Source organism: Piliocolobus tephrosceles, chromosome 13 (assembly GCF_002776525.5).
Source record: "Piliocolobus tephrosceles isolate RC106 chromosome 13, ASM277652v3, whole genome shotgun sequence".
Classification (NCBI taxonomy): Eukaryota; Metazoa; Chordata; class Mammalia; order Primates; family Cercopithecidae; genus Piliocolobus; species Piliocolobus tephrosceles.
In genome coordinates, this window is record NC_045446.1 from 118,893,392 (window position 1) to 118,910,073 (window position 16,682).

General features: G+C 43.5%; 1 protein-coding gene across 5 annotated transcripts in view; it reads right to left on the reverse strand.

Annotated features, from left to right (window-relative positions):
* Window positions 1-984: 984 nt before the first annotated feature.
* Window positions 985-16,682, reverse strand: part of PRDM10 (PR/SET domain 10) — a 102,801-nt gene continuing 87,103 nt past the window's right edge. Inside the window, exons 17-22 of one of the 5 annotated variants that reach the window (XR_003307691.1) lie at window positions 15,829-16,143; window positions 13,148-13,288; window positions 11,612-11,786; window positions 6,833-6,936; window positions 4,732-5,391; window positions 3,639-3,761 (exon numbers count right to left, since the gene is read on the reverse strand). Coding sequence is in view for 4 of the 5 variants with exons in the window: in XM_026450440.1 (XP_026306225.1) it covers window positions 3,558-3,761; window positions 6,833-6,936; window positions 11,612-11,786; window positions 13,148-13,288; window positions 15,829-16,143 (939 nt within the window). In the remaining variant the exon portion in view is untranslated. Of the gene's footprint in view, window positions 3,762-4,516; window positions 5,392-6,832; window positions 6,937-11,611; window positions 11,787-13,147; window positions 13,289-15,828; window positions 16,144-16,682 lie in introns of those variants that run through there. The other 4 variants (XM_026450443.1, XM_026450440.1, XM_026450446.1 and 1 more) reach the window with 4 other exon arrangements.

Sequence of the window (16,682 nt, forward strand, 5' to 3'; positions counted from 1 at the left end):
CTGCTTTCTCTAGCAGAGCCTCTTTCATACTGATCACAGTTGTTTTGAATTCCCAGTCTGCGAATTCCAGCGTCTGGGCCATATCTAAATCTGGGTCTGATGTTTGCCCTCTTTCTTCAGACTTGTGTCTTTTGCCTCTTAGTATGCCTTGTAATGTTTTTCTTGATAGCTGGTCATGATGTGCCAGATAGAGAGAATTTCTGTAAGGAGGCCTTGAGCAATGTGGTGGTAAGGTGTTGGGGTGGGGGAAGCATTCTGTATTCCTAAATGAGGCCTCAGTCTTCTGGTGACCCTGTGCCTCTGGACTGTGTCCTTCACGTGTGCTACGCGGTTATCCCCTCTTAGATGAGGGACGATGGCTAGAATGAGCTGGGTTTGGGTATTTCCCTTCCTCCAGGTGACTGAGGTTCTGCTATAACTTCAGCAGGTTATGTGCTTGTTACAATAGAAAGATCAGAAAGCTCTGGAGTATTTCAAAATGGTTCCTTCTCCCCTTCCTCTGCTGGAAACATGTGGGGATTTTTCTCCGAATTTCACTGTGAAAACCTAGTCAAGCTCCTGGGGATAAAACTCATAAAAGTGTGGGTCTCCCTTGACCCCCCTCCAGTGACTGAGTTCCCTGGAGTTTTTAACTTCTCAGATTTCTCCACGCTGAGCCTGCAGCAATTCATCAAATAGAGTTCACATTTTCCTAACCTGGCCCTGGTTCTCACAGAGGTTACTGCTCATGGATCTTTTTCTCATGGGTTTCTGTTCTATAAGCTATGATTCTCTGTATCTGCCTGTTTGTCTTTCCAATTTTGGGGACAGCAGTTTGTCCTGTGAGCTCAACTTTCTGACGGATCTCAGGAGAGATGTTGATCTTTCCATGTGCTCAGCTTCTTACTTATTGCTAGGATGGAGGGACCACTTCCATGCTTCCTGCATGCCATGCTGGAAACCAGAAGTTGCAATTCTTAAAAGAAAAAAAAAAAATAGCTCTTGTAGCTTCACACATACAAACAGGCTTATTAAAAAATATATTTATTAATTTTTACACCTGCTGCATAGCACAAGACTATTAACACTATAACTCACTGAATGTACAATAAATGTTCACATTTAAATAACAGGATAGGGTCAACATTTTCAACCAGTGGGTCAGCTTTAGCATCTCATGAAGTGCTTTTTAGACCTAGATATCTTAAGAGTTTTTTGAAAGGATACTGCCGAGTCAGAAAACAAGAAGATCAAAACAATAGGTTTTTCCAGAAAAACAGGAATTTTACATGATGAAATGTCTATTTCTGTCAGTACAAATCAACAATAAAAACAAAATCTACATCCAACCTACTCCAAAATACTCACACTGCACTGAATGAAGTCTACAGTGTCAAAGTGTCTTGAGAGAGGCCACAATATCCACACTGGCTACATACATGTTTTCCAAATTTAGTTTTCTGATGGCTCATCATTTGCCACCTCTTGAAATCCAGGTCCTTTTAAGAATCTATGACCTTGGAATGAATGAGCAGAATACCTGATCTGAAAGCCATGTGACTTGGCTCGACTGCCATCTGCATCTCTGGCTGATAATATACAAATCAGTTTGAGAGTCTTTATTTCACATAAGGACCAAAGAAGAAGAAGAAAACTTAGAAGGGAAAGCAACAAAGAGGTCCTTCCACAATATTTTCCTCTGTGTATTTTAAAACTTAAAATAACTGTCATAAAATGAACATTCCATTCAGTGATTCTTTTCAGTTTTCCAATAAGTTATTCCTGAGGGGAGGGAAGATACCTTATGGTTCAAATTAAAAAGAACATAACAGGGCCAAATTTCAGTTATCAAAGCTAAAACTGGACCTTTAGAAAATGCTACTATTCGTCCCCTAGAAAGGCTTTCTGGACAGGACACTGGGATATTTGTAACCATTACACTGTGGGACTTAGGGAACCCGAGTCTGTATTTTGTAATGCAGGGTCAATATTTCCTGTTGAATATCTTTCTCCCAAAGACAGAGAGTCCATTTTCAGTTTCCGTACATTGATGAAGTAACTTTCTCAAGTTCTCTTAGCACTCAAACACTGGGGAATAGCGATACGAATGCGGCCTCAGAAATAAAGTGCGAAATCTACCCATCAAGACAGTTCTTTTAACAGAATTGTTCACTTTTCAGAAACTGTCTTTATCATCAAGAAGCTACTCTACTTAATTTATAGAACCAGTTTTTACCCAGAAATGTAAATTAATTAACTTCATTTGAAATGAAGTAAGGTCTTTCTGTTCTGGAGAATTCTACTATGCAATAATTATTCTAAAAACGTGTTAGCATGTCACAGAAAGTTGATAAAATATATACTGATTTTTTAATGCCCAACTAATAGTATGTTCATAAAGACTGGATTTCTTCCAGATCCCTTATAACTACTTTATTATAAGTTTTCCTCACATTTTAATTTTTTCCCTAAGTGTGAAGCTGATCATCTTATTAACAGGTCCAGATGAGTTACAATATGTTTAAAGTTAAAAGTGTTAAGAAATAAGAAATGCCACCTTTCCATCCAACTTTAAAGAATGTTCATTTTAAGACAGCATTTAAAGTACTAAAATACACTGAACACTGTCAGCAAGAGTTAAATGTACACTTAGTCAAGGAATATATCCTTTACCAATGAATGATAAATGGATCCTGCAAGGCAGAACAAAATTTCAATTCTCTCTCTCTCTCTATCTAGTTTTGGTAATTTTTCTTGATACCAATATCTCGTTCTTACCACCACAACCAGAGAACGGGAGGCAACGTTTTAATGCAGGGGTTTAGATTTTGCTGACATCAAGCAGACTTTTCTCTTTCAGGGAGTCCACCTTTGTGAAACAATGAAGAACTATCAGAACATGAGCTTCTGACCTAATCCACTGAGGACCAGCATCTCTGGAAAGCACTACCAACAGCCTAACAACAGTTTTCTAAAATAGGGAATTTAAAAAAAAAAATCAGCAAGAAAAATTTAGATGACAGTTTTCGCTTCAGAACGTCACTGTCAAAACTTTTGTTTCATCATTTTCATTTTCTTATTCAACAAGCTCCCTTTGTTAAATTACTGAAAACTAAAACAAGATAAAGCAGTTCAGACCTAATACACACCCACAAAATGCCCCTTCTCCTCCGGTGCCACGGCTTGGAATAAGAAGTCCAGTAACCATGGACTTGGCACATCCTGTCTCCACCTTTGGTATGAACACAATACGCCACTTAATATTTCCACAAAGGAAAAGTAAGGCTTGTCAGTGTGTTAAAAGACCAACTCAAGAGCAAGGCAAATTCCCTCCATCCCGAAATCTACTTTCCCCTGAAAGATCTCCGTTCCGTGGCAAAAAACGAAGGGTTTGAAGAGTCAATTTGATAAAGATGACCTTGGCAAAATAAACCCCAGTGGATGGATGAGAGACAAAACTGTCGTTTCCAGACTCTTGAGTGACTAATAAATCTTACAAAAGAGCTCTAAGTGTCAGAGCTTCAGACTTAGGAGAACAGACATGAGGTGGGTGCTGGATTCGAGCTCCGGGGTGGAAGTCATGGTTTGGTGATGTGCACCTCGCTGCTTCCGTTCCCATTGGTGGTGGTGGTGATGATGTACTGTGTGGTCTGCTGTTGGCTGGTGGTCTGGGGATCCAAGGAGTCACTGTGTGCAGGTGGCTGGACCTGGACTCCACCAGAGAGGGCGGAAGTTTGCTTTTCCTCCAATTCTGGCTGACTTTCTGATAACACATAATGACCCTTAAGGAAGAAGAAAAGGATGTTTAAAAACCTGGGGCCTTAAAGGGAGGATGAAGCTACTAGGGAAGGAGAGAGATGCGAAGAAATGTCACAAGGGACCCAAAATAGGCATCTATGAGAGATGCTTTACTTAGGTCCTTTAGAGAGGGCGGATCAGTCACAATAATTGACTACAAAGGTAAGCTCCTTAAAGGAGCACCTTAGCAGTTTCACCAAATGCTAGAGTGAACAACTTCAGGTACAGTAATTTGCATCATGGTGGTAACACTCGTGGCAAAGAAAACGTGCTGTTGCAATGCTCATAAGAATTTACACATTCAGAAAAGACAGTTGACTGTCCATTCGATCTTAAGACTAATACAGAATGGATCCAAGAAGAGATATTTAAAGTCTGCTTGAAGAGGCAGAATGACCCTGAAGACAGGTAGTCAAGATCAATGGTTCTCAGAGTTCAGAATTTCAAAAGACCAGCAAAATTTAAAAAAAATAATAAATGGAGGCTGGGCGTGGTGGCTCACGCCTGTAATCCCAGCACTTTGGGAGGCCGAGGTGGGCGGATCACCTGAGGTCGGGAGTTCAAGACCAGCCTGACCAATATAAAGAAACCCCGTCTCTACTAAAAATACAAAAAAAAAAAAAAAAAAAAAAAAAAAATTAGCTGGGCGTGGTGGTGCATGCCTGTAATCCCAGCTACTTGGGAGGCTGAGACAGGAGAATTGCTTGAACCCGGGAGGCAGAGGTTGCAGTGAGCCGAGATCGTGCCATTGCACTCCAGCCTGGGCAACGAGAGCGAAACTCTGTCTCAGAATAATAATAATAATAAATGGCTCCCAAATTTTATTTTGTCAAGTGATGTCATTTAAAACACGCTACCATCAAATAGAGATTGTAACACTCAAGAGCACAGGAAGAACAGGATCTCAGAGTGAAATCCCTCACACTGAATACATTTAGCTTTATGAAAACTTACACATCGTCTTTGTTTTCTTATTTTTCCCCTCATCATGAAAACATCTTCAGAGACCTGTAGCTGTGGCTATTTTGTTACATCAACATTTTTAAAGAAATGTGTCTGTCAGTCAGAAGGAGGGTTGGTCAGCGACAGAACAGAGGAAAAGAGACGTCACAGAGAGACTCTCAGGCAGTAGCCTGTCTGCACTGCCCAGAAAAGAGCCATCGCCAAATACCCATTTGATTCCACTAGGGCCAGATGTTCTGAGTTCACCCCCCCAGGCAACGTTCTGATCATGATTGTTTTTTCCATGTGGGGAGGGGGCTGTTTGTCAACCTAGGGTCCATTGACTCCTAGGGGGGTCCATAGGTCGGCTGCAAAAAATGCATGAACCCCCAAAACTGTCCATTAAATTAGTGTGCATGTACACTACGGCAGGGGGAGAGATACAGTCTTGGCTAAAACCATTCTCAAATGAGTTCCAGGCCAGAAAAAGAACAAAGTCAATGGGTCGTACAGGGAACAAAAAATGTCCTGGTCATGCCAGTGTGATTACCCCATTTTACATTCGCTACTGTTTTCACTGACAATTAATAGTGTCACTCTGGATTTACATCTCTCTCCTAAGTCTAGTTAATGTGACCTTGTGTGCTGAGAAACAGGTGAGCTCTCCGTATACTAAAAAGAAAGAAAGAGAGAAAAAAATATCAGGGTTTTGAGACCACAAGACTAGCTAGCTACCCTCTGAAACCTCTTAAGAAAATCTTCCCTTGGTAATATCTCAATATTGCTAGCCATTGAAGAGCATTTTTCCTTTTTTTTCTTCTAGCTTTATTAAGATATAATTAAAGAAAACAACCTGATTAACATATCCATCAACTCAAGCACTTGCCATTTTATTTTATGGCAAAAAACATTATCTATACTAACAGTTTTCAAGTATACGATACATTATGAACACAGCCAGCATGCTGTACAGAAGATCTCCGAACTTATCCACCCGGGAGTATTTTTCTTTTTTTTCTTTTCTGAGACAGAGTCTCACTCTGTTGCCCACGCTGGAGTGCAGTGGCATGATCTCGGCTCACTGCAACCTCCGCCTCCCAGGTTCAAGTGATTCTCATGCTTCAGCCTCCCAAGTAGCTGGGATTATAGGGATGCACCCCCACACCCACCTCATTTTTGTATTTTTAGTAGAGGCAGGGTTTTACCATGTTGACCAAGTTGGTCTTGAACTCCTGACCTCAAGTGATCTGCCTGCCTTGGCCTCCCAAAGTGTTGGGATTATAGGCATGAGCCACTGAGCCCAGCCAAGAGTATTTTTCTAAATTCCCATGTATGTACTCTGTCTTCTAATAACTTAAGAGGCAGGCCAGAACAAACCAGTGAAGATAAAAACAGAAGGAGACACAATCAACATTGTACCTGCCCAACTTAGATAATTTAAGGCAATGTTTTTCACTTTCAGGTGGGTGAAATGTTTAATACAGCTCCATAATTGATTCATTATATTATTCTCTCCCAACCCAGTTGAGGGCCAATTGTCTTGAGGACTTAATCTTTCCAAGAAGCATATAAAAACACTCACAAGGGCCGGGCGCAGTGGCTCACGCCTGTAATCCCAGCACTTTGGGAGGCCGAGGTGGGCGGATCATGAGGTCAGGAGATTGAGATCATCCTGGCCAACATGGTGAAACCCCATCTCTACTAAAAATACAAAAATTAGCTGGGTGGGTGGCGCGTGCCTGTAATCCCAGCCACCCTGGAGGCTGAGGCAGGAGAATCACTTGAACCCAGGAGGTGGAGGTTGCAGGTGAGCCAAGACTGCACCACTGCACTCCAGCCTGGCGACACAGCGAGACTCTGTCTCAAAAAAAAGAAAAAAAAAAAAAAGGCTCACAGCGATGGAGCTAGGACCAATACAGTTATTAATTGAACAGATATTTATTTATTGAGCATTTGCTATATCCTAGTCTCCTGGATAGGGCACTGAGGATAAAGTGATAAGACCCAAGACCCAGCTTTCAAAGAATTCATCAACTACGGTGAGAAAACAGAGTAAGCCAATCATTAAAAGGTAAGTGGTGACAAGAGTTATATAGCACCACAGGTTGCTTACCGAAGTAACCGCCTTCACCTGGCCAGTAGTAACTGGAGTTGCCACACCACTGTCTGTAATCACAAACTGACCTGGGGGAAGTGTCATCATTTGAATCTCAGATGCTAAAAAACAGGAAATATTCATAGTTCAGTGGTCTCAGATTTTAACACAAATCTTAGAAACAAAAACATAACCAGCAGCCACAGTCCCCACTGATGTGCTTGCCATGAGAGTCTGACAATGATATGATTTCTCTGCTGCGAATTGAGAAGAGACTGGTACGCGGCGACCCAGTGTCAGAGACAATCAGTGCATTGCCCTTCAAATGTGGCTTCTCAGTATCCACAAAGACAAATACTCGACAATTTTTAAAACCTTGAAATAAGTCACAAAGAGTTACCTTTTAAATCAATATTTTTATCTTTTATATTCAGATTTGAATTTGTGACACAAATGTATCCACACTTGGCTATCATAATTTAATCCAACTTGAATTTTATTTCACCACCAGTGTTATTAGAGCAAATTGAAAATAAAGCCGACCCTAGGATCTTGTTGATAAATAATATTTTCTACTAAAAGAATGAGACTTTCTTGGGAAAATGGCTGATTCCAGACCTGGGCAGAAAGCTTGTGAGACAGTTGTGGGGACTGTGTCTTCTCAGCACACAAGATGTGATGAAAGGCTATCGGGCCATGTGGGAATAATGCAGGAGCCAGTTAGAAGAGGCTCCTACAAGCCAGAGAAGGGGATCACTTGAGGATCGGTAAGGATCACACCTGCAATCGGCTGAAACACACCAGGCGTTGAAACCCATGGGTACGTAACCACACTAAGACGTGCACACACACCCCTATCACCTTGGATAGCATAAGAAATCAATTCATTTTGTGAAAACTGGTGAACAAAGGAAATGAATTAGGTATTTAAAGCATTTATCCTGCCTTTCTTGTACAAATTGTACCTGAGAGAAACTTGGTAGTTAAGGTAAAATTTTTTTCTTTATAAAAGTTTTCTAGCTAATTAATGAATAAGGTGCTAGAATCATGGCCAGGCACAGGGACTCACGCCTGTAATCCCAGCACTTTGGGAGGCCGAGGCAGGCGGATCACTTGAGGTCAGGAGTTCAAGACCAGCCTGGCCAACATGGGGAAACCCCCATCCCTACTAAAAATACAAAAATTAGCCAGGCAAGGTGGCAGGTGCCTGTAGTCCCAGCTACTTGGGAGGCTGAGGCAGGAAAATCACGTGAACCTGGGAGGCAGATTGCAGTGAACCAAGATCGCACCACTGCACTCTAGGCCTGAGTGACAAAGCAAGACTCCATCTCAAAAAAAAAAAAGAATATCACAACTTTGTAAGCCCTAATGAAATAATGGCGCTAAGGAATAAACACCGATGGCTCCTAACATCACAAAAAGAGAGACAGCTGAACATTATGTGCTCTTGATAGAAGTATACACGCCAGCTATGAAATATCAGGAGGCAAAAAACAAACTGCACCTGAGCAGCCTGCAGATCGAATTGCCAGTCTACAGGAAATGAAAGGAACAGAAGAGCACATATTCACTGCATGGTAACACGGGAATCCCACCAGCAAAATCCAGAATGCGGAAAAGAGCACAAATGACCCAGTTTCCTCAACACAGAAATTATAACTTAAAAGAGTGAACACATACATTAAAAGAAACTCAAAACTCATCATCAATTGCAATGTATGGCCCTTATTCGGAACCCAATATGAGCAAACCAACTTTTTTTGTTTGAGATGGAGTCTTGCTCTGATGCCCGGGCTGGAGGGCAGTGGCGTGATCTCAGCGCACCACAGCCTTCGCCTCCTGGGTTCAAGCAATTCTCCTGCCTCAGCCTCCTGAGTAACTGGGACTACAGGTGCGCACTACCATGCCCGGCTAATTTTTGTATTTTTAGTGCAGGCGAGGTTTCACGATGTTGGAGAGGCTAGTCTCGAACTCCTGACCTCGTGATCTGCCTGCCTCGGCCTCCCATAGTGCTGGGATTACAGGCATAAGCCACTGAGCCTGGCTGAGCAAACAAACTATTTTTTAAAAAATTTCTGAGACAATCATAGAAATACAAAAACCCTGACTGGGCATTTTAAATGTATTTGTGGGTATTAAAGAATTACTGTTGGCTGGGCACAGGGGCTCACGCCTATCATCCTAGCACTTTGGGAGGCCAAGACGGGAAGATCACTTGAGCCCAGAAGTTTCAAAACCAGCCTGGGCAACACAGTGAGATCGCATCTCTACCGAAAAATTTAAAGGAAAAAAAATTGGCAAAGCATGGTGGTATGTGCCTGTAGTCCTAGCTGCTGGGAGGCTAGGGCAGGAGGATGGCTTGAGCCGAGGAGTTGGAGGCTGCAGTGAGCTATGATCACACCACTGTACTCCAGACTGGGTGACAGACAAGACCCCCTCTCTTAAAAAATAAAGAAAGAAAAATTACTGTCATTTCTCTTTAGGTGTGATAATGTTGTATGGAGTTGTGCTTTTAAAAAATAGTTTTTTTCAGCTGAGCATGATGGCTTATGCCTGTAATACCAGCACTTTGGGAGCCCAAGGCGGGAGGATCACTTGAGCCCAGGAGTTTGAGATCAACTTAGCCAATGTAGTGAGATCTTCGCTCTAAAAAATTTTTTTTAAATTAGACTACGTGTGGTGGCTCACATCTGTAAACCCAGCACTTGGGGAGGCCAAAGTGGGTGGATCACTTGAGTCCAGGTCAAGGCTGCAGTGAGCCATGATCACGCCACTGCATTCTCCAGCCTGGAAAACAGAGCAAAACCCTATCTCAAATAGTCTTTTTCTTTTAGAGATATATACCAACATATTTATGGATGAGGTGATATGATGGATCATTATCCAGCTGGAGGATGGGAGATAATGATTGGCGCACATATGAGACAAGGTTAGGTGTAAGTTGGTAACTGCGGAGGCTGGACAATGGGTACAGGATGGTTCGTTACACTCTCTCTACTTTTGTGTATTTTTATATTTTTCCCTAATAAATTTCAGTCCCAGAATCTTTTCTACAGGTTAGAATGCTAGCTCATCCTATTTTTACCATGAGTATCTTCATCACTCCACTTTTTTTTTTCTTTTTTGAGACAGAGTCTCGCTCTGTCACCCAGGCTGAAGTGCAGTGGCACGATCTTTCTGCCTCAGCCTCCTGAGTAGCTGAGATTACAGCCACCCACTACCACACCTGGCTACATTTTTTTGTATTTTTAGTAGAGATGGGGTTTCACCATGTTGGCCAGGCTGGTCTCAAACTCCTGACTTCAAGTGATCCGCCCACCTTGGTCTCCCTCCAAAGTGCTGGGATTGCAGGCATGAGCCACAACACCCAGCCCACTCCACTTTCTTTCACAGGAATTATACTGAGTACAGAGGTCAGTCTATTCACCAGATTCTAGTGGTAAGAGAGTCCTTCCCTGAGTGGAAACTAGACCCAGCCCTTGTTGTGACGTCCAGTGTTTAAGAGTATAGATTGTGGCTGGGCGCGGTGGCTCATGCCTGTAATCCCAGCACTTTGGGAGGCTAAGGTGGGTGGATCACCTGAGGTCAGGAGTTCGAAACAAGTCTGGCCAACATTGTGAAACCCCGTCTCTACTAAAAATACAAAAATTAGCTGGGCTTGGTGGCCCGTGCCTGTAATCCCAGCTACTCGGGAGGCTGAGGCGGAGCTTGCAGTGAGCCAAGACTGTGCCACTGCACTCCAGCCTGGGCGACAGAGCGAGACCCCATCTCAAAAAAAAAAAAAAAAAAGAATATTGATTGTAAAAATTAACTAGATGGTAGAGTTTGAGCCTGACTCCACAGCAGATCTATGTAACATAGCCAAGGATCAATCATGACAAAGACGGGCCCCCCCAAAATAAATCAACAGTAGAAGAAAGATCAATACTTTCCCTTCTCAGCACCTATTCCTCCTAGATTCTACTACTGAGGTCTGTTACGTCTACTATTCCTTCCAGACCTTCCATGATAAAGGTCTCACACTTCCTGGCCTGCAACCCAAAGCTGTTTCCCCACCAAGGGGTTTACCTCCTCTGACCTCTGTCAGCCAGCCTGTTACTGTTTCCATAGCACGAATATCAGGGTTTGGGAATCAACAACTCATCTGTCTCTCTCCTTTACTAGATGGTGGTCAGCAGCACAGTGGGGTGGTGTAGAGTGTACACTCTGAAGCCCAACTGCCTGGGTTCCAATCCTCTGTTTACTGGCTCTTGGAAAAGTGAGTGTATGGAAATTGCCTTGTCTGTAAAATGCAAATAACAATTGTACTTATCTCATAGGTTGTTGTGAATACTGACTGTGATATATATGGTTCGGAATCATTCCTGGCCATACAGTAAGAGCTTAATGAAAGTTGGTTAACATTATTATTGTGTGGTGTTACTGATACCAATGAGAATATTATTCTTGGTATAGCCAGGGTCTAGCACAGTGATTGATACACAGGCATTCTACAAATATTGGTGGAAGGGATGACTCAACGTAGCCTATATCCATCTATCTTACCACTTAATTACATAGCTATGCTTCCTCCAGCGATATAACTGACGTTTCAAAAATGTCCTATCAGGGTAGCTCTGTGAAATCAGAATACTACACCTTGAGATTTGTCATGAAACTCATTGAAGTACATGCACTAGAGAGTATAAAAAATGGTCAATAGATACTTTAAAAATCTATCATAAGCTGAATAAATTAAGACACATGGCTGGAGATCTCCCACCCCTGACCGACACGGCATCGTCCCTTCTTACTTACAATAGCCACGGAAGGAATTCCAAGCACTGGGCAGGTACGTGTGCTGCACAGAGGAATTCTGCTGCTGCTGCTGCTGCAGGGCCTGCCCCTGTGTGGAAGAACTGCCCTGGATGTGGGAGGGGCTGAGCCCCTGCTGAGCCTGCTGGGCTGAGGGACTCAACGGCTGCCCAGATACCTGGGGAGAAAGAGAAAGCAATGGTAGGGAATTATGAACTTCTAATATAGTGAAGACTCACAAATAACTGAAGGAAGTAAATCAGACTAATATGAATTATAATGCTGAAACTATCATTGCTTATTTTTTTTTTTTTGAGACGGAGTTTTGTTCTTATTGCCCAGGCTGGAGTGCAACGGCACGATCTCGGCTCACTGCAACCTCTGGCCCCCGAGTTCAAGCTATTCTCCTGCCTCAGCCTCCTGAGTAGCTGGAATTACAGGCATGCGCCACCACGCCCGGCTAATTTTGTATTTTTAGTAGAGACAGGGTTTCTCCATGTTGGTCAGGCTGGTCTCAAACTCCCGACCTCAGGTGATCGGCCCCCCTCGGCCTCTCAAAGTGCTGGGATTACAGGCATGAGGCACTGCGCCCAGCCTATCATTGCTATTATTAAAAGTAATACTTTAAATAAGAATAAAATCAATGAAAAGCAAGCATAACCATGAAATTCTAATTTGTTTTCAAAGAATTCTCTACCAGAGTATGCAAAAAAATTAATTTCAATCAACTGTTAGAAAGATAAATGAAAGAAAATATAATTACCTACATTATATAAGGTTAAAAATAATAGGAGGTGAAGTAACTTCCCTGTGTCGCAAAACTATCTGGAACACAAAATGAAATGGAACTCAAAGTTCATCATTTCCATTCACCAGCACTGACTAATCCCAGCTGGCTGGTGGAGTTCAGCACAGGTGAGTGAGGAGGCCCCTCCTGACAACAGGATGAGGCCAGTGCTCTCCAGCCTGCCACCTGCAATCCCGCTCCAAACTACCCACCCAGCTTCCTTTCCAAACATCATTTCCTGTTAGTAATCCAAACAGAATAACCCCGTTTCAGAACTGTACCCCTCCTCCAAGACCTCAAAGACCACTTCTACAAAAATGCCCTGGACTCCCTCCTAAACCTAATCTCTCCCTCTCTGAACTCTGAGAACTTATCTATGTATCTCAATTCCAGACTCAAGCATACAAACACAGTAACATACAATATACCATAATACTCCACAAAGCCACTGTTCCAAACCATAGAAGCCACTTAGCCATTGCATTTAGAATGGAAAGCAAAGACCACTGTTGTTTCTAGGATGTCATACCACAGGACTCTATGAGGGCAGAAACAGCTAACAGCTTAATGTGTGTCCACAATACCAATATAAAACTTGGAGGCAAAGGTAAGATCCTTTAATAAAAATCCAAAAATAACAGTATCTCAGTAGCTGAGGAGACTAGGTCTGAAGGGAATGTCCTCCCTCTCATTAACTCTGATAGTCCCTGAGGCCATGCTAACACCTCCAAATAGTCTGTGGAGAAGGGTACCTGGGCAGAGGATGGGGCCGAGGCAGTAGGCTCGCTGACCTGGATGTGCTGCACCTGGATGGCGTGCTGGGGGTAAGGCTGAGGATCATGGAGCTGGCCAACATCCACAGTGGACTGCTGTGACTGGTGAGGGGAAGTGGCCTGGAAGGAGAGAAAACAGGCCCAGAAACCAGATATATATTGATTGAGATTAAGGGAAATCCTTCCAGAGAAAAGGTTCAGTTAAAAACAATATCCTGGGCCGGGCGCGGTGGCTCAAGCCTGTAATCCCAGCACTTTGGGAGGCCGAGACGGGCGGATCATGAGGTCAGGAGATCGAGACCATCCTGGCTAACATGGTGAAACCCCGTCTCTACTAAAAAAATACAAAAAACTAGCTGGGCGAGGTGGCGGGTACTTGTAGTCCCAGCTACTTGGGAGGCTGAGGCAGGAGAATGGCATAAACCCCGGAGGCGGAGCTTGCAGTGAGCTGAGATCCGGCCACTGCACTCCAGCCTGGGCGACAGAGCGAGACTCCGTTTCAAAAAAACAAAAACAAAAACAAAAAACAACAACAACAACAACAAAAAAACAATATCCTGGCCGGGTGCAGTGGCTCATGCCTATAATCCCAGCACTTTGGGAGGCCAAAGCAGGTGGATCGCTTGAGCCCAGGAGTTCGAGACCAGCCTGGGCAACATGGCAAAACCCTGTCTCTACAAAAAAATACAAAAATTAGTCAGGTGGCCGGGTGTAGTAGCTCACCCCTGTAATCCCAGCACTTTGGGAGGCTGAGGCCAGGGGATCGCTTGAGGTCAGGAGTTCAAGACAAACCTGACCAATATAGTGAAACCCTGTCTCCACTAAAAATACAAAAATTAGCTGGGTGTGGTGGTGAGCACCTATAATCCCAGCTACTCAGGAGGCTAAGGCAGGAGAATCACTTAAACCTGGGAGGCAGAGGTTGCAGTGAGCTGAAATCGTGCCACTAGACTAGCCTGGGCAACAGAGCAAGACTCCATCTCAAAAAAAAAAAAAAAAAAAAAATTAGCCAGGCATGGTGGCATGCCTGTAATTCCAGCTACTGATAAGGCTGAGGTGGGAGGAATATCTGAGCCTGGGAGGCGGAGGCTGCAGGGAGCCATGATTGTGCCACTGCACTCCAGCTTGGGTGACAGAGTGAGACCTTGTCTCAAAAAAGAAAGCAAAAACAATATCCCAATATATGCCAACAGAAATAGAAGAATGGAAGGGATTTCAGCTCCAATGCTGCACTCGCAGATAGCCCACACCTAGACCAAGCCAGAAAACAGGATAGAAAAAGATCGTTTAAAGAAATGTGCTTCTAACACGTAAGCCACTAATGTTATTAGATTCTGGAAGAGAAGGAGAGAGAGGTAGATAGTTCCTGACAGTAAGCTGAAAAAGAAGTTGTCAGGAATCAAAACTTTCGGTTACATTTAATGATCTACACTTGATCAATTAAAAGAGATCAAAGAAGAGAATTTGCTTTTAGTTTGTCACCATTAACCTACTACAACCATGGTTCTTAACCTTTTATGTATCATAAACATCTTTGAAAAAGTAGCTAAAGTACAGGCACTTTTTCTAGAACAGTGTACCTATACATCATAATTTACAGGCAACTTCAGGGACTCATACAGGTTTCTCTAAAGTCTGAAGTTAAAAACCCTCCATAAGAAAAACAAGACAAAAAATAGTCAATGACAGTGGCAACTTCCAATCTCCTGTTCCCATGTTAGTTTTAAATGTTCAGAGACCAAATGATTTCAAAGCAACAAGTTTGTTCATTTGTGCCTTGGGGACACTTCTCCTCAGTGTAATTAAATGAAACAATAGTTCTGGGAGAATCACTTTCATTTAGTTCCTTAGTCAATAAGAATGAGTTATTCATTATCTGGTAGAAGGAACACAGTTATACCTCTATACTACAAAGGCACTGACTGATACGCAGAGATTGAATCAACATTATTCCTTTTTTTTTTTTTTTTTTTTTTGAGATGGACTCTCACTCTGTCGCCCAGACTGGAGTGCAATGGTGTGATCTTGGCTCACTGCAACCTCTGCCTCCCAGGTTCAAGCAATTCTCCTGCCCTAACCTCCTGAGTAGCTGGGATTACAGGGATCCACCACCACACCCGGCTAATTTTCATATTTTTAGTAGAGACGGGGTTTTGCCATGTTGGCCAGGCTGGTCTTGAACTCCTGACCTCAAGTGATCTGCCCACCTTGGCCTCCCAAAGTGCTGGGATTACAGGTGTGAGCCACTGTGCCCAGCCATCAATATTATTCTTTACAACCTTTCTTTGATATAAGACATTTGATACGCAGGTCGTGATTCATCAAACTGGCTCATTACGAAGCAGCCAACCAGGATGGCAAAAGATAAGGATTCAGAGGAGGGTCAGAAACAGGTGCTGTGGCTACTGTTCTGCCATAGCACAGGAGGCTTGTATATGCTGGAGCCTAAAATTTCCTGACTACCATAGACAGAAATCTCTTACACTGCTAAGGCCAGGGGCCTCATCAGCCTGAAAGGGGAAGGGGCATTTGTAAAATGCCCAAGGCTCAGAACTTCCACGCACAAGGACATTACATAGATCTCAGCCCCAGATCGGAGAATGAGGTGCTAGTGGCAACACGGCATTCGTAAGGCTAAGGGAAACCGAGGCACGCAGTACCGGGGCCACTTGCACCACTTGAAGCTGTATGTGCTGAGGCTGCTGGAGGCCAGACGCCGACTGCGACACAGGGATATACTGAATTCTCTGGTAATCCCCTTGTGGCGTTCGGTAGTCTGTCGTCAAGGTCTGGGACAGTTCTGTCATTGCTTGGGTGAGCAGGTCTGTCGTCACCACAGTCTCTCCGGTGGCGCTGTCCGTAGTTAAAACCGCTGGGGTGGCACTGATCACAGCTGTCGTCAGTGGTGTGTGTATGGTGTTGGAGAGCTGGGCGAACTCCGGATGCTTCTTTCGAATGTGCTGGACCATCTTGGTCTGAAAAAGCAAGGCAAAAAACAAGAATTATTATTAGAATTTGTGATTTTCCATTTTTCTCATATGTAAATCCTCCAAAGATTCCTAAAGTCTTTTATCTTATGTCTTAAAAAAAGAAAAGTCAGAGCAACACTGACTCTATGCCTGTACTTCCTGGGGTAACATAATGCTATGAAAGCAGGAAAGGGGGTGGGAATGAAGTAAAGCCTCACCTGGTCTCACACCACCAGCAAGGTCTCAACATCCCCCCCAGCTAGTCCCTGCCGCAATCAATCACAATCCCCCCAGCCAAAACCACCTCCTTTGTAAAGCCACCACTTAACCTTCTATGTGGTGCTTCCATCAGCCTGAACTCACCAACTACAAGCACAGAACATTCAAACGTGAGGCCCTCCGTAGGCCAAGGGAAAAGGAAAACAGCCAGCTGCTTGGGCTGCTGTATGGCACTAATTCTGGGGGAGGTCCACAGTATTCTCTTTCCGTTCTCTGCTGTGGTCCCTGTTTACAGTGACTGGGACAACATCTCTCTCAGTCCCCCG